This window comes from Condylura cristata, unplaced genomic scaffold, assembly GCF_000260355.1.
Source record: "Condylura cristata isolate star-nosed mole 26May11 unplaced genomic scaffold, ConCri1.0 scaffold00020, whole genome shotgun sequence".
Classification (NCBI taxonomy): Eukaryota; Metazoa; Chordata; class Mammalia; order Eulipotyphla; family Talpidae; genus Condylura; species Condylura cristata.
In genome coordinates this window covers 25,586,333-25,612,597 of record NW_004567121.1, presented here as the reverse complement: position 1 = coordinate 25,612,597, position 26,265 = coordinate 25,586,333, and the positions used below count along the sequence as shown (strand labels likewise).

General features: G+C 42.5%; 1 protein-coding gene across 2 annotated transcripts in view; it reads left to right on the top strand.

The window, feature by feature from the left end:
- Positions 1-26,265, top strand: part of CLIP4 (CAP-GLY domain containing linker protein family, member 4) — a 77,142-nt gene that overhangs the window by 33,562 nt on the left and 17,315 nt on the right. For both annotated transcript variants that reach the window (XM_012727555.1, XM_004686037.2), the window contains exons 3-12: positions 3,271-3,410; positions 4,071-4,164; positions 5,219-5,380; positions 7,114-7,232; positions 10,362-10,598; positions 12,226-12,361; positions 17,749-17,886; positions 18,860-18,949; positions 19,676-19,819; positions 23,356-23,490. In XM_012727555.1, the coding sequence (XP_012583009.1) occupies positions 3,271-3,410; positions 4,071-4,164; positions 5,219-5,380; positions 7,114-7,232; positions 10,362-10,598; positions 12,226-12,361; positions 17,749-17,886; positions 18,860-18,949; positions 19,676-19,819; positions 23,356-23,490 (1,395 nt within the window). The remainder of the gene's footprint in view (positions 1-3,270; positions 3,411-4,070; positions 4,165-5,218; positions 5,381-7,113; positions 7,233-10,361; positions 10,599-12,225; positions 12,362-17,748; positions 17,887-18,859; positions 18,950-19,675; positions 19,820-23,355; positions 23,491-26,265) is intronic.

The following is a 26,265-nucleotide window of genomic DNA, read 5'->3' as shown; positions in this document are numbered from 1 at the left end:
TTTATGGATACAAGAACTGGGGTGTGGGCCAGAGGTACAGTTGTGGGAGTGGGAGGATTTACCAGAGACAAAGTGGGGAGAAGAACAGAACAGGCAGATGTACTGAAATACGCTGCTGAGGGGAGCAGCAGGTGAGACAGGAGGAGTCTGCTGTGTGTCGCCTCCCAGCTGGGGATCAACCCGTGCTGCAGTGGACAGCTTCATCGTGCTGAAACTTAGCCTCTGATGCCACCAGGGAGGCCCTGTTTCCTTTAGCTTTGCTGTTTGTTTCAGGTGGAAGAACAGAGTAATCTTTATTCCACCTTGATTTGCAGGGGTACATGATCCCTCTACCCTCGACCCCACTTTCCTTTGATTAACTTTTCTTTTTGCTGTGGGAAGCTTAAAGTTTGGTTGTAGTTAGATTGGTAAATGTGCTGCACAGTGTGGAGGTTAAGATGATCGCTCAGTGTGGTTTAATCCCGACTCAACCACTTACCAGTTGTAATCTTGGGCAGATTACTTATTTCCTTTATCCCTTTGTTTCTTCTTGGATAAAAATGAGAATAATAGTACCTGCTGCATACGGTAATACATGCAAAGTAGTACATGTAAAGTGCACGGAGTAGTCCCTGGCACTTACAAGCTCTGCACGAGTGTGACACTATCCTTGTTGTTTGAGCGGACTGCTGCTGGCTGTCCTGACCTGCCTCTGTCCCTGCCGAAGCACAGCTGCTCCGTTAGTGTTTATAGAACTGTGCCCACTCCCACTCCCCCACCACCACTCTGGCCCTTATTCTTCTTGGTCCAACTGTTCTGGCTTATTTCTCTTACATTTTCTTTCTAGAACTTTGCTACTCAAAGTGTGGCTCAGTCTAATAGCATTGGCATCACTGGGAGCTTGTTAGAAATGCAGTCCCAGTGCCACCTGAGACTCACTGGATCAGAATTTGCATTGTAACAAGATCCCTAGGCGATTCCTTCCTACTTTAATGTTTGAGAAACTTCGGCGTAAATGAGTCGTAGCATAATTTTGTCTCTATTCTCTAACAAATAAACCCTGCTGAGGTTTTGGTTAGCATTGAAATTATTTTAAGTAATTGTTCTTAGGAAAATTGAGATTTAAAGCTTTAAATATTTTATCTTCAAGTCCAGGAAAATGATGTGTCTCTCACTGTTGAAGTCCCCCATGTCCTTCATTTTTCTGGAAATAAGCCTCATCTGTTCATCTTTGTCACAGGCATGTTTGTCATCAGTATTGTTATTGTGTGTGTTTTCCCCCAGAGCGTTTCACTTTTGTAATGGAAAGTTATTTAAAAATGCAGAAAATGCAGTGACAGTGAGCATATATATCATGCATATCCATGTCAGAGTGAACAAACACTAACATTTTGTCATCTTTCCTTTAGCTCTTTTTTTTTATTGAAGGAAATATAATCTTAAGCATAAAACTGAAGTCCTTTTTTCTTTCATGTCCCATTCTCATTGCTCCCCAGAGACAACCATTATCTTATATCTAGTGTGACTACTTCAGGCCATATCATTACCATGATTTATGCCAGATGAATGCCTGGAAATAACACATACTATCCTTTTGTGTGGCTATAATTCCATATAAATGAAAGATACTGTGTATCATTCTGCAACTTAAATGATCAGTGTCTTTTGAGTCTTATCCTTATCATGACTTAGATAAATAATTATCTAAATAATTTATTTGTTAAAAAAGATTCCACCCTATGAATCTACCACATTCTGTTCTTTTTTTGCTGTTACAATCAGTGCCAGAATAAGCATTCTTGGACATGTTTCCTGTGGACACATGTAGACAAGTCTGTTAAGGTGTATATTTAGAAACCTCCCTGTTTGAAATACCCAGTGCCTAAAAAAGTGACTGCTCCATAAATATTGAATGGATGAATCAGACTTAAAAAAAAAAAAACAAAACCATTTAACTAAAATTTGTAACAAACACAAACAAATCCAAGCTCAAGAAACTTACAAGCTGCTTGGCCCAGTGGATACCATTTCTTTTCTGGTTCCTTTTTCACACAGGGGGGCATGTTGTTGTCTAAGATTCTGGATGGTATCTCATTCTGGTTTGCATCTTCCTAATGCTCACTCAATGAACTGCTGCCTGCTTTTACCTGCACTTAGTTCTGCATCTCTCTCTTTAACTTTTACTTATCTTGCTTTTAAAAACGACAGTTATGTGGGTATTATTAATTTTGGAAAATACGTAAAAATGCATGTCATAAATCCTGCTACTTGTGTATACTGTTCAAATCTGCGCTCAGAGAGTTCTCTTAGGGAGAGCTATGGAGACAGACCTAGTTTTCTGTCCCAAAGGTGCCACTTTTACTAGCTGTGATGATTTTGAGCAAGTCCCGTGTAGTCCAAGCTTTGGATTCCTTATCTGTGAAATGAGGTGAAGAGTCCCTGCTAGATAAAGTGTTTGTGAGGGTTGTAGGAGCTTGGTACATTGTAAGCATGCAGCTTACAGTACAATACTGTTTTTTGAATGTCTCCCTTACTTAGATATTTCTGGTTTGGGGGCGGGAGGGTCCTTACCTGTTTTAAGGAGTGTTCAAGATACTGAAATCTGAGTTTCCTCCTTTTTCTTTTAGCCTCTACCCGTGGATGAACTCATGACCTTTGAATTTTAGGGAAGAAGTTTAAAGAGATATTTAGAACATGTCTAGTTCTGTCCAGTATCTCATTTTACCACTGCATAGTCCAAAGTAACCAAGTTGCTTTGTCCCAGAGTTTTATTTCTGTATTGCCACAGACTGCCTCCCTGCTGGTTGGGAGCCATTTAAGAAGTAATGCCTGAATATTATAGCAAATCAGGAAGAACAGAGAAGTAAGAAGAATATTTGAAATTGCACATTGTTCTAGTGTACACTTTTGATATTTTGCAATATATCCTTTATGTATGCTTTAATCATTGATGTGAACTTAATGTTCATGACATGAAATTTGACAATTTTTCTGTGCTTTAGAAATAGTTCTTTGAAAGTTCAGGGTTTCAGATCAGACTTTGTACACTCACACATTTGTTACATTCGTAATAAAATGTCCTGTGATAAGAGGAAATCCCATTCTCACAACAGCTCAGGAATGTCTTGTACTTTTTGATGATCCTGGCTTTGAATTTGAGATAATTACTTACCTTTTTTTTTTTTTTTAAATATCTGAAAACATTTGTGTTATTTGAACCTGGTCTTATTGTCTACTATTTCTGGTATATTTATTTGGAACTTCCAATGAGTTCTATCTTTCTTATTTCAGAGTTCTCTTTCTTTGATCCCAATGATACATCCTGCCAGGAAATTCTCTTCGATCCCAAAACTTCTGTATCGGAATTGTTTGCCATCTTGAGACAGTGGGTTCCTCAGGTCCAGCAGAACATTGACATCATTGGGAATGAGGTAAGGTGTCCCTGCATTTAAGTTTTGCGTTGTTTGATTGTCAGTGCTGCCCCTCCCCCACCCGAACGGGAGGACGGTGATAAAGGAGACAGCTCTGAAAGGTTTCGGTGCTTGTTCTCTGTATCGTCACACGTTTCCCAGGGCCATCACCCATGCACTATGCTCCCTCTGCCGTTCCCCTCATGCGCCTCACTCTCTCACATCATCACATTCTGCCTATGTTGTTGGGTGGTTTGGTAAACATCTAGGCTTCAGTATAATTGTAAAAAAATACCTGATTTTTTGAAGGAGAGATAAGAGAATAACAGGGTTCCTTGAACATGGTATGGGAAGAAAGAACTTTTGCTTTTTTCAAATCATATTAAGACCCATAGATAGGAGACTTCTTTGTTAGCCTTCTCCTTTGATAAGCTGGGGAACATTCTTATAGTGCCAGACGCCCGGCAGTTCCCTAAGAAGGCCCTTCGGTTTGGTGACAGATTCAGGGATTTTTTTTGGTGTTTGGGGCAGAATTAAAGTTTACCCTTAAGAAGAACCAGAGCTTGTTCCCATTTTCTCTGGGAACGCCCTCGGATAAGGCAGACTAGTGTGTGCCCCATATTGGTTTAAAATCCACTGGCTTCAGGCACAATCTCATCCTCGATTTTTTTTTTCCTTCAGATTCTTAAGAGGGGCTGCCATGTGAATGACAGAGATGGATTGACAGACATGACCCTTTTACATTATACTTGTAAATCCGGAGCGCATGGTATTGGTGAGTGTGTGGTGAATCTGTTCATGGCTCAGGTCACCTGTGTTGTGCTTGTGTAATCTTGGGTTTAGTCAGCCCAGAAGGGCACCATGTGGAGGCAATATCCAGCAGGGCAGGATTCAGTTACTGATAGATCCTTCCAAAAACCTTCCCCTCTGTCCTTTCATTCAGGCAGCTTTACAGTCTCGAACACTTTTCAGCTCCTCTGGAACCGGCTTCATTCTGATATGCTCACTAGTGAGTTAATGGGTAATGGGAACCTTCTTGAGAGTTTCCAGCAAGATCTGACAATCCAAAGTCAGTTTTCCAGGCACCCAACCCCCCTACCAAGGCCTGTTCCAACATACATAGCTGATGCACAAATATCCCAAAGTCAGTAGTCTGCTGAGCTTTATCAAATTGTGTGAGCCTGACCCTTGTTTCAGCTATATATTGTGATGATCTCTTCCCTGTTTCAGTGGTCAGATTTAGTGCTTCTTCAGTTATTTAGTGCTTCTTGAATTATGAAGGACTGTTAATTTAGCAATCTGCTGTGAACTGATACTTTTGTAAAATAAGATATTGACTTTATATAGAAAAATGAAATAAAAAATAAAATAGAAACCCAACTGTTTTCCAAAAGGCTTAAAATATAATGAAAACATTCAGAAAAAACAGTTCCATATGGCTAAAAAAAAAAAAAGTGATGGAACATTCCAACAGCGAGTGGCTGGGCGAGCACACTCTGAGCAGGAGGGCTACTGTGTTCCTTTGAGTGGGCTTGTAGTGTTTCCTTCTATGGGTATCATGTAATTTGTTCGACCAACTTCTTATTATTGAACTTTTAGGCATCAGAGTTATAATCATAGTAAAGGATGCTGACAATCTCTGCAGCTAAGTGTTTTCCAGATGCATGAGTATGATTATGTTCCTAAATGCCTAGCAAGTGAAACTTTTGAGGTATATATGTATATTCAGTATGCCACTTGCTTTGGCTTTTAAAATAAGTACATAGCCACCCAGTGGAACTTACTATTTATTTGTACCGACAATGAATAATTTAGAAAACCTTCTTTAGGTGATGTTGACACAGCTGTAAAATTTGCAACTCAACTTATTGACCTGGGAGCAGACGTGAGCTTGCGGAGTCGCTGGACGAATATGAATGCTTTGCACTACGCTGCTTATTTTGATGTCCCTGAGCTTATAAGAGTGGTTTTGAAGACATCTAAACCAAAAGGCAAGTGCTCTAAGATTCCTGCTAGATGTTCTTAATTGAACATTTTATTAGTATCATAAAAGCTATTACTCACACAGGTTTTTACTTCTTACCCATCTTGTTCCATATGGCCTCCTAGCCCATATTTTTTTAGAAATAGCTTAAAATTTCTTGTTAGAGATTGATTACTATCATTTTGCAAAAGGCTTAGTCAAAGAGATACAAAATAAAAACTGCTCTTTGGATTTTTATGCCTCTGCAAATTCCCCAGTATTATAGTGTTATTGAGCCTATGTGCTATATATACTTTGTGTTATTCCAGTAGCCAGAAATAGGACAATAAAGCCTTCAGAGCTAATCACTGAATTCATAAAAGTATTTTTTTAAGATGACATTCATTCAGTTCTGAAATTCCCTGGTGCCATTAAAGGACAGCATTTTGTCCCTTTCCCTTGGTGATGTCCTGTCTCCTGAAGACCATAGTGTCTACATTACTGTCTTGGGACTTTGACTTATCTCCGGTTCTCTATGTGGGTCAGTTTTCTTTTGAGAAAAAGAAGCGAGAGACAGCATGGCAGCGTGGCTGCGCTGACAGGTGGCGGTGTTTCCTCGGTCCATGGGCTTGTTTCAGAGACCGGTTGGCACATACCCAGAATGTCTGTTTCTGACCTCTGCTTTGTGTAGGCATCCACTTGTTCTTGAACTTTGACTATTTCACTCCTTGAATGACGCCAGGAGGGCGGCCGCTCTTGACAGCAGCGGTTTTGCTGACTCAGCAGAGTTTGTCCTGCTCCTCGGTGGTTTGTGACTGCCGGTGTGGCGTGGGTCATACGTGGCTGGATTACCGCAGGGCAGGGCTTCGGCTTTGAGGGTCATCTGGTCTGTGTCACAGAGGCTTGATTCCACAGTTGTGGAATCAGAGTAGCCAGAGAGCACATGTAAATGACTGCAAGTGGCTGTGTTCCAACAGAACTTATTTACGAAAGCAGAAGTGAGTTGGATTTGGCCTTTTGGGTCACACTTAGCTGGTGCCTGGCCTGCATCCTACCATCTCACTGTAGCTATGATAGCAAAAATGCAAGAGGTTTAGTCAGAGATTGCATTAAGATGATTGCTTTTACAGATAAGCACTGTCTACATTCATTGCTTTTAAATATAATTTAGTTTGTGATAGTTGGAAAACCTGTGACAATATCAGTCAATTTTATACCGAAATTTTATTGTACTAAGAAAATAACTGATTAACAGATTGTAATATGAATATTTTGTTCCATTGAAAATGGTGATTTAAAACTTGCACATGGCTAGGCCCACATTGGTGGCACGATGGGTTGGAGCCATTGCACTGCGAAGCTAAGCCAAGCTGTCGCCACTTCAGTGCAAGTTCTAGTACTGCCCCAGAGGTGACCACATGTCCTGGGAAGACCTCTCCTAACTCGCCCGCTGCTCCTCTCAGCAGTATATTTCGACGATCTGCCTGTTTTGCTCCCCACTTTGTCTCTGGTGAAGCCTCTCGCTGTCCCTGCATCTCTGGCCTTTATCCCAGTTCTGTATGCACACACACACACACACACACACACACAAATCTTAAAAAAAAAAAAGAATTTGTATATTTAAAAAAAAAAGACATATGGCTAATGAAGCTCCCTTCTCCCAAAGAAAACCCCTAGCCCATCTCTTTTTATATTATAATATTATATTATAATAGTGAACTTTGAAATGTTAGTGAATGTGCTTGTGATGCTTAATTACAGATGTGGATGCCACTTGCAGTGACTTCAACTTTGGAACGGCTCTGCATATTGCCGCCTATAACTTGTGTGCAGGTACTGTGAAATGCTTACTGGAGCACGGAGCAAATCCTGCATTTAGGGTAAGAGGTTAAACTGAAAATGAAAAATATTAAAATAATTAAAAGTAGAATACTCTCAGTATCATCGTCCAGTAAGGAGTTGGATCTGGATGTTGCTAAGGAATGCTTAAATATAATTTATATTTTCTTCAGATCAGTTTTATCTCAGGTAAGTTTAAGGCACAGCAGTGAATTTCACCCCCCTTTTATTGATAAGCCTTACAAAGCTCTCTATTCATCCAACAAAGTAAAATACTTCTCTTTGAATGTAAGTATCCTTTATTCAGGCTTTAGCTATATTTATAAATAGCTAACTGTTAAAATAAACATGCATATGTTAAAGTTATATTAAATCACATCTTAAATTCTTTTGGAAAGAAATTTTATGTCAGATAGTTTAAAATTTTTACATTTAAAAATGCTCTAAACCTGGCCCTCCCTGGTGGCGCAGCGGGTTAAAGCACAGCACTGAGAAGCTAAAGCCGCTTCCGCATGAGTTCGATTCCCGCCTGCCCCGGAGGTGACCACATGGCGCGGCAGACCTCTCCTGACCCGCCCGCTGCTCCCCTCAGCAGTGTACTTCATCGATCTGCCTGTTCTGCTCCCCACTCTGTCTCTGGTGAACCCTCTCGCCACCCCTGAGACTCTGGCCTGTACCCCAGTTCTGTATGTACAAATAAATAAATCTTAAAAAAAAATGCTCTAAACCTTTAAGGAAAAAATTAATTTTATCATGGTAATGCTACTAATTTACAAAGTTAACACAGGATTGAATTTCATAATTTTCAAGTCCTTTGGTAGTATATTATCTTCACAAAAGTGGCTCTCAGTGTTCTTTTCCCTTATTTTGATAAAAGTCACTTGCTCTGGCAGGATTCTTTACTGCGTCTGTGCCTTCTTTTGAGGGGAGTGTGGGGCAGCCCTGAGAAAACTGCTTCCCTCCTATTCTCCCCTTCCTCTTCCAGCTTTCTTGTTCCCTCTCTCTTTCACTTCTTTGCCACTTCTCTGTTTATCTGCAGCAACCAGTAAACCTGCTCCTGGGCGCTCCACGGTGTCCCAGGCCGGCACCCCTGCCTTCACCCCTACACGGGGCCCTGCGACAGCAAAGGACATCAGAGTCTGTCCCCAAGGAGATGGGCATGGGCAAGTGAGCAGTCTGGCTGTCGCAGGGGGGTCAGCGTGGCGCAGACAGTGGTGGAGTCCGGGGCGTAAGACAGAATTAGCTGGGTACAGGAGAGAGGGGACAGGAGCCTTTCGGGCAGAGGAAGTAGCAGACACAAAGGCTGGGAGGGGAGAAAGGTGCTAAGCTGAATGTGAACATGTTCGGTGTTTGCTCCAAAACGTCGATAGAGTATTTTGAAGTTAGTAAGATGCAGTGAGTATATCATTGAGCTAAATTACTAATTCAGATCAGGAACAGTTAACAGATGACCACCTTCTGAAGGCTAGTACTTCAAATGGAGCCAGAATGTGGGTCATCCGTCACCCTTGGAACATCCTCCAGTAACCAGTATTTTAAAAGAAAATGGAATTCTGGAATTAATCCCGAATGAGCATTCTTACGACAGTGTGACATCCTCCTTGTTGATATTTTATTACTGAGTGTTTTTTTAAACAGAAGTTTTACTTGCAAATTTTATAGGCGCTAACAGAACTAGCAGCTTAATCTCGAAAAATGAAAACAAAAATTAGGTGTAAAATACTCACTGTAAATATAGCTTCCCTTTGCCAGTACAGGTTTCGTCTTGGCTCCACACGCTGAGCCCCATCCCTTTCTGTCAAATAAACCTACTAAAGTGTTCTACATATCTCGTTATATCTTGGACTTTTTCTTTGAAATCTGGGCGTAAAAGAGTAACTAGATAGCATATCATCCTACCATGTTTCTAACTTAGAATGACATTGACTTGAATTTTAAAAGAAAATTTGGGAGGCACTTGCAAACTGAGTGGGTCCCCAAAGCCTCTCTCTTTTGTCCATGTGGACATTTGAAGGTGATTAGCTGTGGAGAAGGAAAGGAAGTTTCTTAGGGGGAAAAAAAAATCTTGATTTATTAGATAAAAAAAAAAAACTATCTGGACTTCTCATAAAATCTGAGTTTTTTGGCTGGGGAACTTAGCAGAACTGTAACTTGATAGAGGCGGGAGAAAGAGCAAGGGCTCTGGGCATGGGTTATCAGGTCTTCTCTGCCGTGCTGGGGACATAACTGAGTCACTTCCCTCTCCGGGGCCAGTTCCCCACCTGGCAAACTGGGAATGTCCGCAGTGTGGTACTCGCTCAGCTGTACCACGCCGTGCCTTCCACCGCGGTAATAAAGTCCTAGCAGACGAGGGTTCCCACGTTTCACTCACAAATAGAGTTGGGTTTCATGTGAGCGCCGAATGAGGTTCCTTCCACGATGGGACTGTGACTGCACGAACCCCCTGCCCGTGGCAGTGGGCTTGTGGCCTGACCCTCTTATCTTGCTGTGGGAGGGGTTTCAAGACACAGCATCTCCCTGTAGTGAGAGCAGAGACTCTGTTCTCTTGATGCGGGCCCAGGCTTTGGGAAGCCCCCAGAGTCTCTGCTGTTTGTGTGCCTGGAACCTGGGCCGTTCCATGCGCAGTGGGAGAGTCCAGGCCACAGAGCAGCTGAGGAGGTTGGAGTAGGGTGGGGCTCTGGAAGCCACTCTGTCCTGACTCCTCTTTCTGACCTTCTAGCCTCTGCAGCCAGCCTCTGCCTCTCACCAATTCACCACTGCTCTTCCTGGGGCCTGGAATGCCCCCCCCACCTGCACCATCACCCCCAGTCTCAGGGGGCTTCCTGGCAAGGCTTCTGGGGCAGGGAGACGCCTGCCACCTCGCTCCCCTGCTCCGTGTTACAGTTTTTTCTCTGCCATTTTTAACCATGGACATGCCACATACTATTCCACTTGCTTGGTTAGTCATGGTCTGTCTCCAGACAAGATGGTGAGCAGGTGCCCCAACCCCTTCACTGTGGTATTGCTAGCTGGGGGATGGTGCCTGGCATCAGGTACATGTTGAATAAACCTCTGTGAATACATAAGTGGGGGATGAGTTTAATTTACGGTTCTGTCCCCCTAAGTCACCCTCTGTGACTGAGTGGAGTTCTAAGTGGCTATGAATGAGAACTGTTTGTCTGTATTTGTAGAACGACAAGGGCCAGATCCCTGTGGATGTGGTTCCAGACCCAGTGGAGATGCCCTTGGAAATGGCTGACGCCGCAGCTACCGCTAAAGAAATCCGGCAGATGCTTCTGGACGCGGCGCCCCTGTCCTGCGAGGTCGCAAAGCCGGCGCTGCCAAGCTACGATCGCATGACCAGCCGGGCGATGCTCACCTCCCTCGGCCTGAAGCTGGGGGACCGTGTGGTTATCGCTGGACAGAAGGTAAAGCTGTCTGCTGCGCCCGGGGCCGTGCGTCCCTGGCGTCGTGCGCGCCATGCGGTCGGAGGTCCGAGTCTGCAGCAAAAGCTTTGTGGAAACGTGGGAAACCAAGACGCCATTCTGCTGCAAGGATGAGAATATGAGTTGTCTGAGCTCAACAGTGAAGACATTGTGATAGGAACGGGAGAAGAGCGCTGTAGAGCTGTTGCGTGCGCGTGCGCAGGGGGCCGTGGCAAGAAACCAAGCTCTGGGGTTTTCCCTGCCGAGGCCCTGCGGCCCCATCGCTCCTGCTTCATGGCAGTGGGGACCCTGCCCAGCCTGGGTGTTTGGCTGTTATTTTAACCTGATGGTTAAGGACTCCCCACGCCACCAGAGGTGCAGCCACCGGGCCTGTGCGGCCTCCGAAGCCTGTAGCACGCACTGCTACGGTTCTCAGTGTTTTTATACTTCAGGGGTTCGGGTGGGGGTGGGGGGGGGATTCTTGTTTAAAAACCTCTGAGGTTGATGTGGAGCCTGGTTTGGAGACCAGAACAGGGAACTCCTGCTTGGGTTTGAGTTCCTAACATATTGTGTCTAAACATTTGGGTGGGGCTCGGGAGGGCGAAGGCGATGAACCTTTCTCAGAGAACAGTGACGACGGGAAGTTTGATTTTATGGAGGAAATACCTCCAAGAAAGCAGGTAAACTGCAGACAGACTTGAAGGTGACATTTACCAACTTCAAAGGGAATCTGTATCTATGGCATTTGTTTTTTATTGTCCTTCCTGTGGGCTAAAATACTGAGAATCATGCATTGATAGCATCTCAGAGAGATTTTTAGGAAGAGTAGTCCTTTCTTGGGTATCTGGGTCCTGTATTTGAGAACGGACTTAGAGGGCCACCCGCCTCGCTGGGTAACTTAAAGCTCTGTAACAGATGTGCCCAGCCAGCGTGTGCATAACCACCCACTCGGTTCACGGAGGTTTCCTTTCCATTTACTGCGTCTTCCTCTGAGCGTCTTCATTCTCTAGGGAGTGTCTTTAAAGAGCAGTAACTTCCAATTTGGTGCTTCCCACCAATTTTGACATTTTGTGTTAGCATTTCATGCCATTCAGATTTCCCTTGGGATTTTCTTTTCCACCAGAGGTAATTTAGGAGAATATTGTTTAATTTTCAGACAGAGATTTCCGTGATTTCTGGTTTAGTGATTTCTGGTTTAATTCCCCTATGATCTGAGAACATATTTTGTATGATTTTTATTCTTTTACCTCTGTAGCCTAGATGGAGTATTTTTAAAATTCAGTTAGGTCAAGTTGGCAAGTGGCTGGAGTCGGTTACAGTTTGTATCCTTACTCATTCCCTGTCTGCTTGGCCTATTGGGTCCCGTGAGGGGTGAGTTGAAGTCTCCAACTGCAGTTGTGGGTTTGTCTATTTCTCTCTTCAGTTCTATCAGTTTTGATTATGTTTTGAAGCTCAGTTGTTAGGTGCATACAGACTTGGGGTTACTATGTCTTCTTGGTGAATTGACTTATGTCTATCTCCTCTGAGAGAAAATGTTTTTTAAAAAACTCCTATGCTGATGTTGCAAGAGTAGAACACTTGCAAAATTACAAGTGCACTCAGAACTTATGTTGATTTATGTTTTCCATAGGTTGGCACATTAAGATTTTGTGGAACGACTGAATTTGCAAATGGGCAGTGGGCTGGCATTGAGTTGGATGAACCAGAAGGAAAAAATAATGGAAGTGTTGGGAAAGTCCAGTACTTTAAATGTGCCCCCAAATATGGTAAGGTACATAGTAATAACTTAATGAAAATCAATTAAAAATAATGACATGTTAATCTTTCTTTATCTTAAAATAAAAGTTTTCTCCTGACTCTTTACTGCAATACATAAAGGGGCTTTCATCTCTTCTTGCCGTGAGCGGTATAGTGACTGGAGGAAGCTGCCTTGTCTGCAATACACCCAGCTATGCAGACTTTACTTAAAAACTGCTGCTGGTGGGCGCATGACTGAGACAGAGACCTACTATCAAGGAAACACAGAGCTCTGGAGTCAAAAAACTTGAAATACTGGAAAAGCAAATGAGGCTGACTTCATTACTGTGCTCCTGAACTGGATGGTTTTCTTTTACAGACTGTTTCAACATATAGTCTAATATAGTTGATAGACTTACCCTTTATGTAGTTTATTATATTACTTTCATTTTTAGAGAGATGATTATTCTTAACCCACAGACTTATTTTAAATTGCATATTTTATTGTTTTGAATGTTGAACTTTTTAATTCTAAATTTAGTCCATTTGGAATTTATTTGATTAGCTGTATAGGTTAATAATTTAATTTTAATTTTCCTCTGTTATCTAACTTGGCAACTGTCAAGCAGACCAAGGACAAGATCAAAACCACTAGTCACACACAGGGCAGGTGTAAATCAGATGCATGGGAAATGCTTAGGTTAAAAAGACTGCCTGTGGCTGCCCCAGATCTCATCACCCCAAGGAGGACTGCCGTTTAGGACAAAGCTGGATAACCCAAGGACCTTGCCTCTCTTTCCCCCTAAACATACTTAAAGGCAAGTTTGGGTCAAGGAGCACATGTTGGGATTTGTATAAAAGTGGGGGTAGCCTTTCTTTTGAACCAGCCTTGCTAAACTACTTGTTGGGTTTTCAGGAAGGAGAGCAGAAGTGGGAATCCTATTAGTGAGCATAAACTAAAGAATTTTTTTTCCCTCTAAATCAATCATTTTCTTCTGGGTTTGTTGCATGTCCTATATTAAAAATGCTATAGTCGGTTCCAAGATTGTTATATTCATGAATCTGTTAATTCAAACATATATCAATTTTTTTTATTACAAAAATTTTATGACATTTTTAAAGTCTCTTTTTAAGAACAGTTTTAGATTTTTTAAAAAAGATTTATTTGTTCATACAGAACTGGGGTACAGGCCAGAGGTGCAGGGATCGTGAAAGGCTTTACTAGAAACAAGAGTGGGGAGCAGAACAGGCAGATGGAGGAAGTACACTGCTGAGGGAGCAGCAGGCGAGTCAGGAGAGGTCTGCCGCACCATGTGGTCACCTCCGGAGCCAGGGATCAAACTCGCACGAAGTGGCTGTGGTCAGCTTGCAGTGCTGCGTCCTAACCTGATGTGCCACCGGGGAGGGCCAGAACAGTTTTGGATTTATAGCAGAATTGCCCTCATACTTGTATAGCCTTCCCTTATCAACATCCCTTCACCAGAGGGCATATTTCTTACAACTGGTGAACCTGTAATGACATGTCATAATCACTCAAGATCTGTAGTTTACATTAGCATTTGTTCTCTGTGCTGTGTATTTGATGGGCTTGGACAAATGTATATTGAAATTTATTTTTTACTGTAATACCATATAGGGCATTTCAGTGCCCTGAGTAACCTCTGTGCTTCCTCCATTCATCTCTCCCTCCTCAACTCCCAGCAACCACTGCTCATTCTACTGTTTCCATAGTTCTGCATTTTCCAGAGTATTACACTATTGGAATCATATGATATCTATGAAACCATCTAAGATTGGGCTTTTTCCTCTTAATAATATGCATTTAAATTTCCTACATGTCTTTTCACCCTTTGACAGACCATAACGTTTAGTGGTGAGTAATATTCTAAAGTCTGGATGTACCATAGTTAATTTATCCATTCACTTATTGAAGGACATCTTAAATTTTAATATTGATAATTTTCATGTCTTTTGATGATTACCAAAGTGAATACAAGTGCCAATTTTAATAAGGTAAATTGCATTGTGAGGTTTATTAAAAGCAACAGTTAAGCCCTTCCCATGCTCACCCTTTCCCGACCAGAATGCAGCTCTTTGGAGGCAGGAGTTTTTTCAGCTCATTTAACTGTGCCTTCTGATATTAATATTCATGTTTATCACAATACATTTAAAAGAACCACTCTGGTTTTTCCAATTTGAGACATCTGTTGACTTGATACTGTGAAGAGACAGATTTGGTGTTCTTACTAATTGAATTAGGAGTTTTATTATTTTGCTGAAGCACAACCTCTGTGTGCTTCCTATGAGGTAAAATTTGAGATCTTCCATTCTAAAAATATGTTCATTTCTACCTTGGCACTTTGTAGGCTAATTTGATGGAATAAGGAATGTGAGATTGGGGTTCAGATTCTCTCTGTATTTTGAAGGTGACCTTTCATTGTTTAAAGCAATTTGCCAACTTCTGGAAAGAGCTTCATAGTAAATATTGTAGACTGTGAGGACCATCTCATCGCTTGTGGCAGCTCTTCCCCTCTCTGTGGTGTGTGTAAGCAGCCACGGGCAGTATGGAATGAACTTTTCAGAAGTTGGAGTAGCAGGCTGGGCTCTTGGGCTGTCATTCACAACTATTATCTTGAACACCCAGTACTGCTGTTCAGAAGTTTGTGTTTCCCTCTTCTCATCTTGACCTTTCCCCTTCTCTTTGCAGTTTGTTAGTACTTTTTTATTCTGTCATTTTCTTTAGAGTTTATTCTTTACTAATATTTCGGTGGCATCTGGGGGAGGAATTGGAGTTAAGCATATCTATCAGTTATATATATATATATATATTTTTATTTTTTTTTATTTTTATTTGTGCATACAGAACTGGGGTACAGGCCAGAGGCTCAGGGGCGGCGAGAGGCTTCACCAGAGACAGAGTGGGGAGCAGAACAGGCAGATCGACGAAGTGCACTGCTGAGGGGAGCAGCGGGCGGGTCAGGAGAGGTCTGCTGCGCCATGTGGTCACCTCCGGGGCAGGCGGGAATTGAACTCATGCGGAAGTGGCTTTTTAGCTTCTCAGTGCTGTGCTTTAACCCGCTGCGCCACCAGGGAGGGCCAGTTATATATATTTTAATGGTGCTTTGGGAAGAATCATGGTTCAACAAAATGGGTCATGTTTATTTGGAAATTTATTACTCTTCATTTAAAAATAATTCTCCTGTGTTTGTTTTTACTTAAGCCTTGCAATTATATGTCAAGATCTGAGGCAACGCCATCAGTGCTTTGGTCAGTGTGAGTCACTAAGTTAGGTTGGCCCAGCTGCTGTGTGTTCTTTGGGCTTTGTCAGGTCACTGATTTGAGTTGAATTTTGGTTCTCCCAAATGATTTGGTGAATTTGAAAGAGCAAGAAGGATGAAAACTGTGGAGGTGAAGACTTACATAATGGAGAAGTCACTTGAAGTCATTGGTTAAGTATTTACTTCTTAATTTAAGCAAAAACATGTTATCACATGGCATTTTATTAGTGAAACATTAAAAGAAAAATCACATAATTCTCTTCAGATTAAGAAAAAAATCAATGACACAAATGACTTCACCACAAAATTTGAAAAATTGATGTAAAATATTTAAAAATAGTTCATAGTCTGGGCCCTCCCTGGAGGTGCAGCGGGTTAAAGCGCAGCACTAAGAAGCTAAAGCCACTTCTGCATAAGTTTGATCCCCGCCTGCCCCGGAGGTGACCACATGGCGTGGCAGACCTCTCCTGACCCGCCCGCTGCTCCCCTCAGCAGTGTATTTCAGTCTATCTGTCTGTTCTGCTCCCCACTCTGTCTCTGGTGAATCCTCTCACTGCCCCTGCACATATGGCCTGTACTCCAGCTCTGTATGCACAAATAAATAAATCTTAAAAAAAATAATAATTCATAGTGTATCATAAATGTTGTAGTTTTCAATTTCTTACACAAGCATTTTTTTCACAGATGCAGTGTAACCAAATATATAACTTGACTTTTATTTTCTTGATCTGCTTTCATATTTTTCTGTATTTCTACATGATATTTATGGTTTTTCTTATGAATGGTGCTGTAGCAGCTCACATACAGTCAGTACATTCATTCTGCTGCCAGTTTTCTCAAATAAGAATAACATTTCAGTAATGACATATTCAAGTATGTAATGAGTATGTCATCTTGTTTTTCTATTTGTATTATTTTATCATGATTACTTTCTGAAAGTAGGATTGATTCATAGTAGTAAACTGGAAATTGTTTTTATTTGTGGAACCTATTTTACGATATGCATACACAATCTTGTAACCTTTGCACACAGTAAGGTATTTCCTTGTAATTAATAACAAAGTTAATTTGGTTCAGATTATTTATCTTTAAGTAAGATTGTATGAATTTATGTTTCTAGAATATCAAATAATTTCTTCAAATCTATGGCAACACTGGATGTACTAATCACTTTGGTCGTGTGTGTGTGTTGGGGGGGGTGAGAAAATAATTTGGAAAAAAGAATAGAAAGTCAAGGAATATTTGGTAGGCAGGAGACCAAAGAGAGAACACTGTGAGTAATTAAGAGAGGCAGGAAAATCAGAATCAAATGTTACAGACGATAAGGGAGAGCAGAATTTCAAGATAAGCAGAAAAGTAGTACAGATGGCACTCTTTTAGCTATTAGCAAATCAACCATTTTTTTAGTCTTGAGCATTTCTACAAAATTATTAAGTTCTTTTTAAATATGTTACATTTCATTTATAATGTGTCTTTGTTAGGTTGTAAATACTCATACATGTTATGACTTAATTTTAATGTCCTAGCAAGACAATCTCGATACTTATAGTCCATATTTGTTATCTCTGTGTACACTTATTTGTGCAGGGCATTTTATTTCCTGGCTAAATTTTTTTTAAATGGAATTTTATACTGTAAGCACTGCAGGCAGGCACCCCTCCTCCCTCCCCTGCTGACCTCTCCTCCAACACACTGCATTATTTCTGATGGGCAGAATTTTGTCTTTTGAAGGTGTTCAGTTTGGAAGAGAGATAGAACATGGCCATAAACAGCTATATGTAAATCTTAAGGAATTGTAGCTAAAGTGACATGAAGAGTAGTTTTTGTCCTGTAGAGTGTACAATCATTTGTCAGTAGCTTAGTTAGAAATAGTTATAACTGAGACTCTTACCTTTATTCATTCCATCTTCCCCTGAATTTCACTTAGTGACTGACTATGCATGTTTTCTGTGGTGCTTGCTGGTTTTGACACCTAGCTGGTGAACTAGCCATCTGAGCGTGAGCACTGCCTCTCATTGCAGGACATCTAAAAGGCACTAAAAAGGAGCTTAGAGTTGCGTTATTGAGTTGTACTTGCCCTTTTGATTTGAAATGCTTTTAGTTATTTGATGCTCACTAGCTTCTGCCTTCTCTCTCAGGCATATTTGCACCTCTCTCAAAGATCAGCAAAGCGAAAGAGGGCAGGAAGAATATAGTGCACACGTCTACAAAAGCTGCTCCTCTCATCCGGTCCCAGAAGATTGATGTAGCTCATGTAACATCAAAAGTAAATACTGGTAGGTCACACCAGAAAGTTAAGTATTTTCTTCAGCTTGTCTTAGCTATTTGTGGGATTCTTTATATTTTGATTGCTTCACCCTTTTTTATTAGCTAGCTAGTAAAAACTACATTTAGGCCCTCCATGGTGGCGCAGAGGGTTAAAGCACAGCACTAAGAAGCTAAAGCCACTTCAGCATGAGTTGATCCCTGCCCCGGAGGTGACCCACATGGTGCGGCAGACCTTTCCTGATCCGCCCACTGCTCCCCTCAGCAGTGTGCTTCATTGATCTGCCTGTTCTGCTCCCAACTCTGTCTCTGGTGAATCCTCTCACTGTCCCTGCACCTCTGACCTGTACCCTAGTTCTCTATGAATAAATAAATTTTTTTTGAAACTACATTTAATACATTTAACAAAGCCTGCATCTCATGCTTTAAACCTCAGTCGTAGTTTATGATTTTATTTTTTGTCAGAAATATTTCAGACTTGCTACAAAAAGCCAGGTCCTAAATCCAGTATCTAAAAAGAAAAACTGCCATAATGATTGCACTTACACACCAATGCCATCACATGTTTGCACGTCCAATTGAGTGTGCACAGCCGTATCTCAGCTGTCTTAGGTGAGCTTTACCTATGAGCATTGTGCAGACACACTGGTGAGTTAAGGATCGGACGTTAAAGGACAAACAACTAGGTTACCTTGAAGTGTTTTTTTGTTTAGAATTCCTTAGCTAATTGTTAAATAGATTTAAAAGATTCTTTACTGGTAGTTGGGGAAATTGAGGTTTTCATAGGGACTGAGAGTGTTCTTTTCTTTCCCACCTGAATTGCAAAATATTGGGCCCTGCTCTGTGAGTTCCCCTTCCAGGTCTTTTCAGAAGTGGGTAAGATTTAGATGGTGAGGAATGTCAGCATTTTAAATAGCAAATGCATTCTTATGTTTAACATTCAACAAAATTCATTTGCTGAAATGTTTTGTATCTATGTCCTAGGATTAATGGCATCCAAAAAAGATAGTGCTTCTGAATCCACACTTTCATTGCCTCCTGGTGGAGAATTGAAAACTGTAGCAGAGAAAGATGGTAATATAATCTTCTATTCTCAAGACTTAATTTACTGATGGAATTTTAAAATAATAATGATTTAACTTATAGAGGGCTTAATTTTTGAAAGTTGTAAGGGACAAATCATTATAGTAAAAAATCCCCTTAAAAATTCCTTCAGCAGCTTATAGTGAAGTATGTACATTTATACATGTCTCTTAGTGTAAAGTACTGTATGATGATTTTTATGTATCTGGATGAAAGGCTGAAAGACGAAAATGACAGTCTACAGTGCAGATGACTTGATAACAATGTTTGAAGTTTCTTTAACTGTCAAATCATTGATTCATTTTAATCAAAATATTCAGCAGTAACCCTACTTGCTTTCAGGACAATCAAAGCATGCTAATATTAAACTTTTGTCACCTAAAGACACATCACCAGTAATTTTTGCATAAATAAGATGGGGTTCCACATCATCTAAAAAAAAAAAAAAAAAGAACGTGGTGCTGAGTAGTAGTGTGAGTTAATGATGTGACAGTATCTCCTAGGGGACATTGTTACCCTATAGTGTGGATCCTTAAAGCACGAGTGTTTGGGCTATAAGGTCTTTTGTGTAGGAGGGTGATGTGTTTGGGTGCAATCAGACATTCAGCTTAGCTCTGGACAGTCCGTATTTGAGGATGCTGGGTGGAGCTTTCCCCGGAAAGCCCGTCATTGGTGCAGTCCTGACCTCTGATCGCGCCTCTTCCTTTCCCGTGTTAGTTACCCCGCTGGGATCCATCAGCAGCTCCTCCTCTACGTCTTCTCTGGAGCACACACAGAGCCAAGCCAAGAAACCGAACGCAAGTAGTAGCAACAAGAAGACGATGAGCAAAAGCCCCTCTGTTTCGTCTCGAGCCAGTGCTGGTATCTATGGCTTTTTCAACCAGGCTTTCTTGGTGTTTTTTATCTTGATTTGTTTGTAAGTAGATTTGCTCTTTTTAAATGTGTAGAAGGAACCTTTATTTCACTCAGATTGAACTACTTGCACTCTTCCTTCACCCCTGTGCCCCCCACCTTTGCCCATGTAAGCCTCCCTGGATCCTGGATCTCACTGCCATTTCCCCTGTCTGGATTGATTTATTCTCTTACCCTGTATCCTGTATTCTCTTATCCTGTATTCTCTTATCCTGTATCCTGTTCTTTAAGGTTCATTTTAGAAATTCATGCTCATTCCTCTGATACTTGGAGACTATACCATTGTTCTCGTTCTTTTTTTTTTTAATGTATTTATTTATTCATATAGAACTGGGGTACAGGCCAGAGATGCAGAGGGTGAGAGGCTTCACCAGAGACAGAATGGGGAGCAGAACAGGCAGATCGACAAAGTATACTGCTGAGGGGAGCAGCGGGCGGGTCAGGAGAGGGTACTGCCGCGCCATGTGGTCACCTCCGGGGCAGGCGGGAATCGAACTCATGCGGAAGTGGCTTAAGCTTCTTAGTGCTGTGCTTTAACCCGCTGCGCCACCGAGGCCCTGTTCTCGTTCTTTGTGGTTTAATCTCATTTCTCATCTGAGCCGAAGGATCGTAACTAGCCTGTATCAGGGACTTAGCATTCTAGGTACTTCACATACCTTAATTCGTCTAATTCTCAAAAGTAAGTCTGTCACGGTCAGTCGCATTGTACGCGTGAGGAGCCAAGGCTGAGCGAGGTGAGTCTCGCTGCACACACACACACTCCGCGTCTGTCCCAGTGCAGCGCCCGGCCAAGGGGCCGCCTCTTCCTCACCCCGAAGGTTTCCACACCCCTCACGGTCAGCTGGTAGCTGAGTCTTGCCCATCATCACAAGGCCAGTCTCCTGCCACTTGGGGGCCACGCTGTATTATTGGTTCAAATGCAGCCTCATGTGAAGCCTCTTCATTCCGCATACAGTGGGGGACTTTATGTTTATTTTCATTTAATTTAATCCTAGGTGCTTCATTCAATCTGAATTTTGTTCCTACATCTTGCCTAGGATTTTCACACACCTTTGTGTCATGTTCATATTTTAAAAACTTGCCTCCTGTTTTTTTACCCCAGTTGTTGCTCAATGCTAATTTGGACGGGGTCAAAGACTCTCCCAGCCTGGTTTAAACTAGCCATAAATTCCATTTCATCCTATTCATTGTCCACATGCTGTAGTTATATGGAAGACATAAAGTTGATTTCTTGTTGAAATCAACCTATGTTGAATTTAAATAAGTTCTTTCATTTATGTCAGTAATAAGCTTGTCCAGAAAGGAAATGACAGCACTTTAGCATAAATTGCTTCTAATGAACCTCATAATAAAAACCAGATTTTACCCCCAATACTTTTAATAGACTGAGCCAATATCTAACTTAGAAAACAAGATTTTGTTTTCTCTTAAAAAACCCCTGGAAGCATGGAAGCTGTAAGGTTTGCCAGAAGTTGTTTATCTGGAATATTTATTTTCTGACTAACTCCCACTAACCCCCCAGTGCATCCCTCCTGCTGCAGGGAGCAGGGGTGAGAAGCGGCAGGGCCCAGCAGCCGGTTAAGGCTGCCTTCATTTGGAGTCTGGGCTCTGGACACGTACTCGCTTTGAAGAGTTTCACATGGGTATGGCATTACCTTTCTTATCCTCTGTTAGAAGTCGCTCTAGTCTGCCTGTACATTTGCCTTTTTTCCTTTTAATAAGTTCGAGGAGTTTCTTGACCTGCCACAGTAAAGACGAAGAGAGTTAGCAATTAGAGTGCCGCGTGGCCTCTGAGGAGCACAGGGAGAGAGAACAGAAGGAACGCGAGAGGGAGTGCATGTTTGGAACCCCAGAGGCATTTCTTTAAGACATTTTTCTTGTGTGAGTAGATACACCACTTTGCTATAGACTGGCATTTGAGGGAGATGTGGATGGAGAGGGTGGCCAGTGACAGGAAGTTAGGAGCCAGAATTGAGGAGAAGCAGGAGGAGGGGCTAAGGACAGAGACAGCAGGTGGGGAGGTCCGTGCTGCCAGCCTCGCTGTGCCCCTGTGTTGAACTCGCAGTCTTGGGTCCCTTGTCTGCAGACACCCCGGGACAGGCCCTGGGAGATCTGGCGCAGGGGCTGCACCAGCCCGGTGCTGTGAACACCAGGCCTCCATGAATCCCCGAGTTTATACTGACCAGTAACTGTAATTCTCATGAAAGCATTTTGTCAACCATGCAGTGTGGGGGACCTCGGTTGTTCGGAGGGCCCAGGGCTCCTGGGCACAGCACTCTCTGTCTGGATCCTCCTAGGGACACGCTCCTCTTGTGTTGCCATGTTACAGTTTTCTTGCCCTTTATGACAGTGACTTGTCCTCACGCACAGCTCTCTCAGCCTTCCCAGGTGGCCACTGCTGCCACTGTCTCTGCTGGGAGAGCATTCTCCCGGTGTGTCTCTCATCCACTGTCCCTTTCCAAGTGTGCCTTCTACCTGTCTTCCATGTCTCTGCTCCACGTGTGTCCTCCTGCAGCCATACCAGGGTGCGAGCCCAGCACGCGTTGGTTGTATGCCAGACACACTTAACGGTGGGGCTAGTTCCTGGCCATGCTGCCCCCTTCAGGAGGTCAGGCTCATGGCACGCTTGTAGCTGTATTTCTGGGTGCCTGAGATCTCTTCAGTGTAGAGATGGGGGTTATGTATCATTCACATTGATTCCCAGTGAGCTACTAGCATCCCAGGGATTGATAAACTATATGGCTCATGGGACAGCGGTCAGTTGCCACCTATTTTTTTTAAAAGATTTATTTATTTATTCATACAGAACTGGGGTACAGGCCAGAGATGCGGAGGGTGAGAGGATTCACCAGAGACAGAGCGGGGAGCAGAACAGTCAGATCGACGAAGTACACTGCTGAGGGGAGCAGCGGGCGGGTCAGGAGAGGTCTGCCACACCATGTGGTCACCTCCGGGGCAGGCGAGAATCGAACTCATGAGGAAGCGGCTTTAGATTCTCAGTGCTGTGCTTTAACCCGCTGCGCCACCAGGGAGGGCCTGCCACCTATTTTTGTAAGTAAAGTTATACAAAAGCATGCCATGACCTCTGTGTGCTTGCTACAGCCGCAAGGGTCAGTGGTTATGACAGATGGGGGCTTGCAAAGCCTGCAACAGTTATTTTCCAGTTTCTCGCAAAGAGCCTGCTGACCTCTGTCCTAACGAGAGGGCCAGCCCGATAGTCAGTGTGCCAGGAACAGGGGTGTTACATTCCCAGTTGCCTCTGGAAACCTTTCGAATTTAGTTCGAGTACCTTGATCTCACATGTGAGACACAACTGTAGATGGTGTGTGCAGCGAAGGCATCAGAGGTTGAACCCTCCGGCTCACGAGGCTGGTTAAAACACATAGTGATTGCTTTGGTTGATGTGCTTTTTGAGGCCTTTCATTCCATTTTTTTTCCCTTTTTTTTTCTTTCCCTTTCCCCTCCCCTTGCAACCAATGAAACAGGTTTGAGTTCCTCAGCAACCTCTATAGCAAATAATCCCCGGGGAGAAGGGGAGCTCCACCTTGGAGACCGAGTGCTGGTGGTCGGCCAGAGGCTCGGCACTGTGAAGTTTTTTGGGACAACAAACTTTGCTCCAGGTAATACATCGGCTTATTCCGTGCTCAATTTGAATTCTTTAGACTACCACAGGTTTCAGATTCTCCATCATTCTAGCACCTTCGTCCTCCACCGTTGTGGGTGGTCAATGAACAAAACTCACTGTTTTTCGGCAGGTTGACTTTTACCCACAGGTTTTTCTGCCTTTGTGTTAGTTGTTGTCTAGTATTAAAAGTTGTTGTCACTCTCCATTGCTACTTCACTGATTGCCACATGTGCTAAATGGGAGGGAAACGTATCAGGATTAGACTCTTGCTTTGAGCATCGTCTTTGTAGTGAGTAGCTAAGGAGTTGACTGTGTGTGCGTTCACCCCATGGACTTGGTGACAAAAGCCCTCATGAGGGTTCAGAGGAAAGCGAGGAGGCTGTTGACCCCAGGGCCTTACAAATACACACTTACGTGCTCATTTTATTCCAGGCATAACACTGTGCTTCTGAAAGTAAAGGTGGTTTTTCTTCTGCGTTTTCATTGGTTACATTTTAAACTAGAAGCCAGTTGAATGAAGCCGTGTTTGTATGTTTTAAACAGCAGTATGCTATTTTGACACATGGTGGCATTGCAGCATTTTAGGAAAGTTACCTACATCGCTGATTTTTAAAAGGTCTCTAGCAAGACCTCTATCAAGAACGGGCAGGGATCTAAAATCCTGCTTGTTGCAAGCAAGACGCTAGATTGGTCCAGCTTCCTGGATCCACCACTCGGTCTTGGGCTCTTGGGTCAGAGACAGGACAGAGGTGCTCGAAGCCACAACAGCACCCAGGGGAGCAGCACTCTCGGCACTGTTCCCAGAGTGGTGGCAGAGCAGGCCTGGGGGTGCCGGTGCTGCAGCTCGTGTGCAGAGAGGAGCCCTGAGCTGAAGGAGCCTTTACTAGCCGGGCAACATGCCTAGTGCTGTTCTGTGGTGCCAGGGACTGGCTCTGGCTTTCCAGTCTGTCCTGGTCCGGAACATCCGTGGGGAGGCGGTGCCTCTGTCAGAGGCACCCAGAGACAGGGTGCCATGGAGACTCGCCTCCCAGCACAGCCTTATTCATGAACACTGGCAGTTGCAGCACAACTGTGTGATTTGAGAGGAGGGTTGTGTCGTATGGTTCATCGCTCTCTTGGGTCTCCAGGTGGTGACTGCTGAGTTAGGTGATTCTTGATCATATTCTTCAGTGAAAACTTAGGAATCCTGAAGGTGGGAAGTTGTTCACAATCTCCATGGCTTTTGAGTTCCTTTCTCGGCAAAGGACAAAGCTAGGGCGTTTGACTTGCCAGGTGCAGGTGATCATTTTAGCTTGACTTTTAATTTTTCAGTTGCTAGTGTGATGCATTTAGAAATTTGGAAGTCATAAGCGAAGATAATACAAGCTTTGTTAAAGTCATTCTGCTCTTTTTAGAGAATAGTAGCCTGTATTTCTGGGGACATCAAAATTAGATGGACCAGTTCTGTAGAACAATGGTAATAAGGAGATGTTTTGTTGATTATAAGACCTCAACCTGAGAGAGGTCATGCCTAGCCTCCTGAGCATTTTTATTGGTGCTACTGAAAGCAAACTGCCGTTTCAATGGGGAGGTACCTGTGCCTCCAGATACTTGGAGAGACAGAGTCTGTCTGTTCTTGTCACACTCTGAGCGGTTGTTTTCAAGAGTTATACAGTAAGCATTTAGCAATGGGAAGGTGCAAGAATTATAGAGGGAGGCATCAAAAGTAGGAGGAAGTAAAACTTGGAGAGCCAATTGTGCACTTGGAGAAGTAACACTGGCAACCAGACTACCCTGGTTAATGACGGCCAGAAATGTGCTGACATATTTTCAGAGCATGGTTGTGGCTACCGTGTCTGTCTGTACACATTACTCTGGTTTGTGTTCGTAGTAGGGCTGATAAAGTACAAAAGGCAGTGGTCATGCCTAAGTCTTTGAACCCAAACTAAAGTGTCTGGAAATGGGTTCAACATTGTTTGAATGAAAGAGGGAAGAAAATTAAGAACTTGTTAGTTGTCTTTTTAGAGGATATACAGTTGACCTATTGAACTAGTAATTGGAAAGTATTTTTACATTTTGGAATTTGTGAGCTTCACTAAGTTTCTCCATAACTATTGTATTCTAATTTTTTCATATGATTCTGATTGTGGGAGTCAAATACAATTACTACTGTAGTATCCTTTTAAGTTAAAAAAATACATGGACTATGAGTTTTTAAATTGATTTTGCATCCCTCCCCCCCCCCCCCATTTGAGAATCCTTACTTTAGGAGTATATGTCCATTCACTTAATATTTACTGCGCAAAAACAACCCCACTATTTTAATTTTAGGCACTGTAGTAAAGGAAATGTTATTGCTTTCTTCCAAGTGGGCCCTTTTAAATACTTAAAAGCCTTTTAGAAAATTCTTCCCATTAGCTAACCTAAATCTTTCCATTTAGTTTAAAAATGATTTTTCATTTCATCTTGGGCGCAAAAAAAAAATGCTAAGAAGAGTTACCACGGCTTCTAGTCTTATTTCCCATGTTATTTTGTCCTTCTTTAATTATTTAAGACCTGCTTTTGTTGTTCTAGTGTTGGGAAAGTAAAATAGCAAGATTGCATATTCATTTTATGACTTACATGTCTCAAAATTACGCTACACTTCTCTGACTTATGCACTCTGTTATCAAGTTAAAGACTGTCTCTTGTTCATTAGCTTTTAGATATATTTTGGTCAGACACTGCTTGCATAATAGCTAATCCTTGCGAAATCTGTGTTTGTGCATTTTAGCTTCCTCCCTTAATGTAC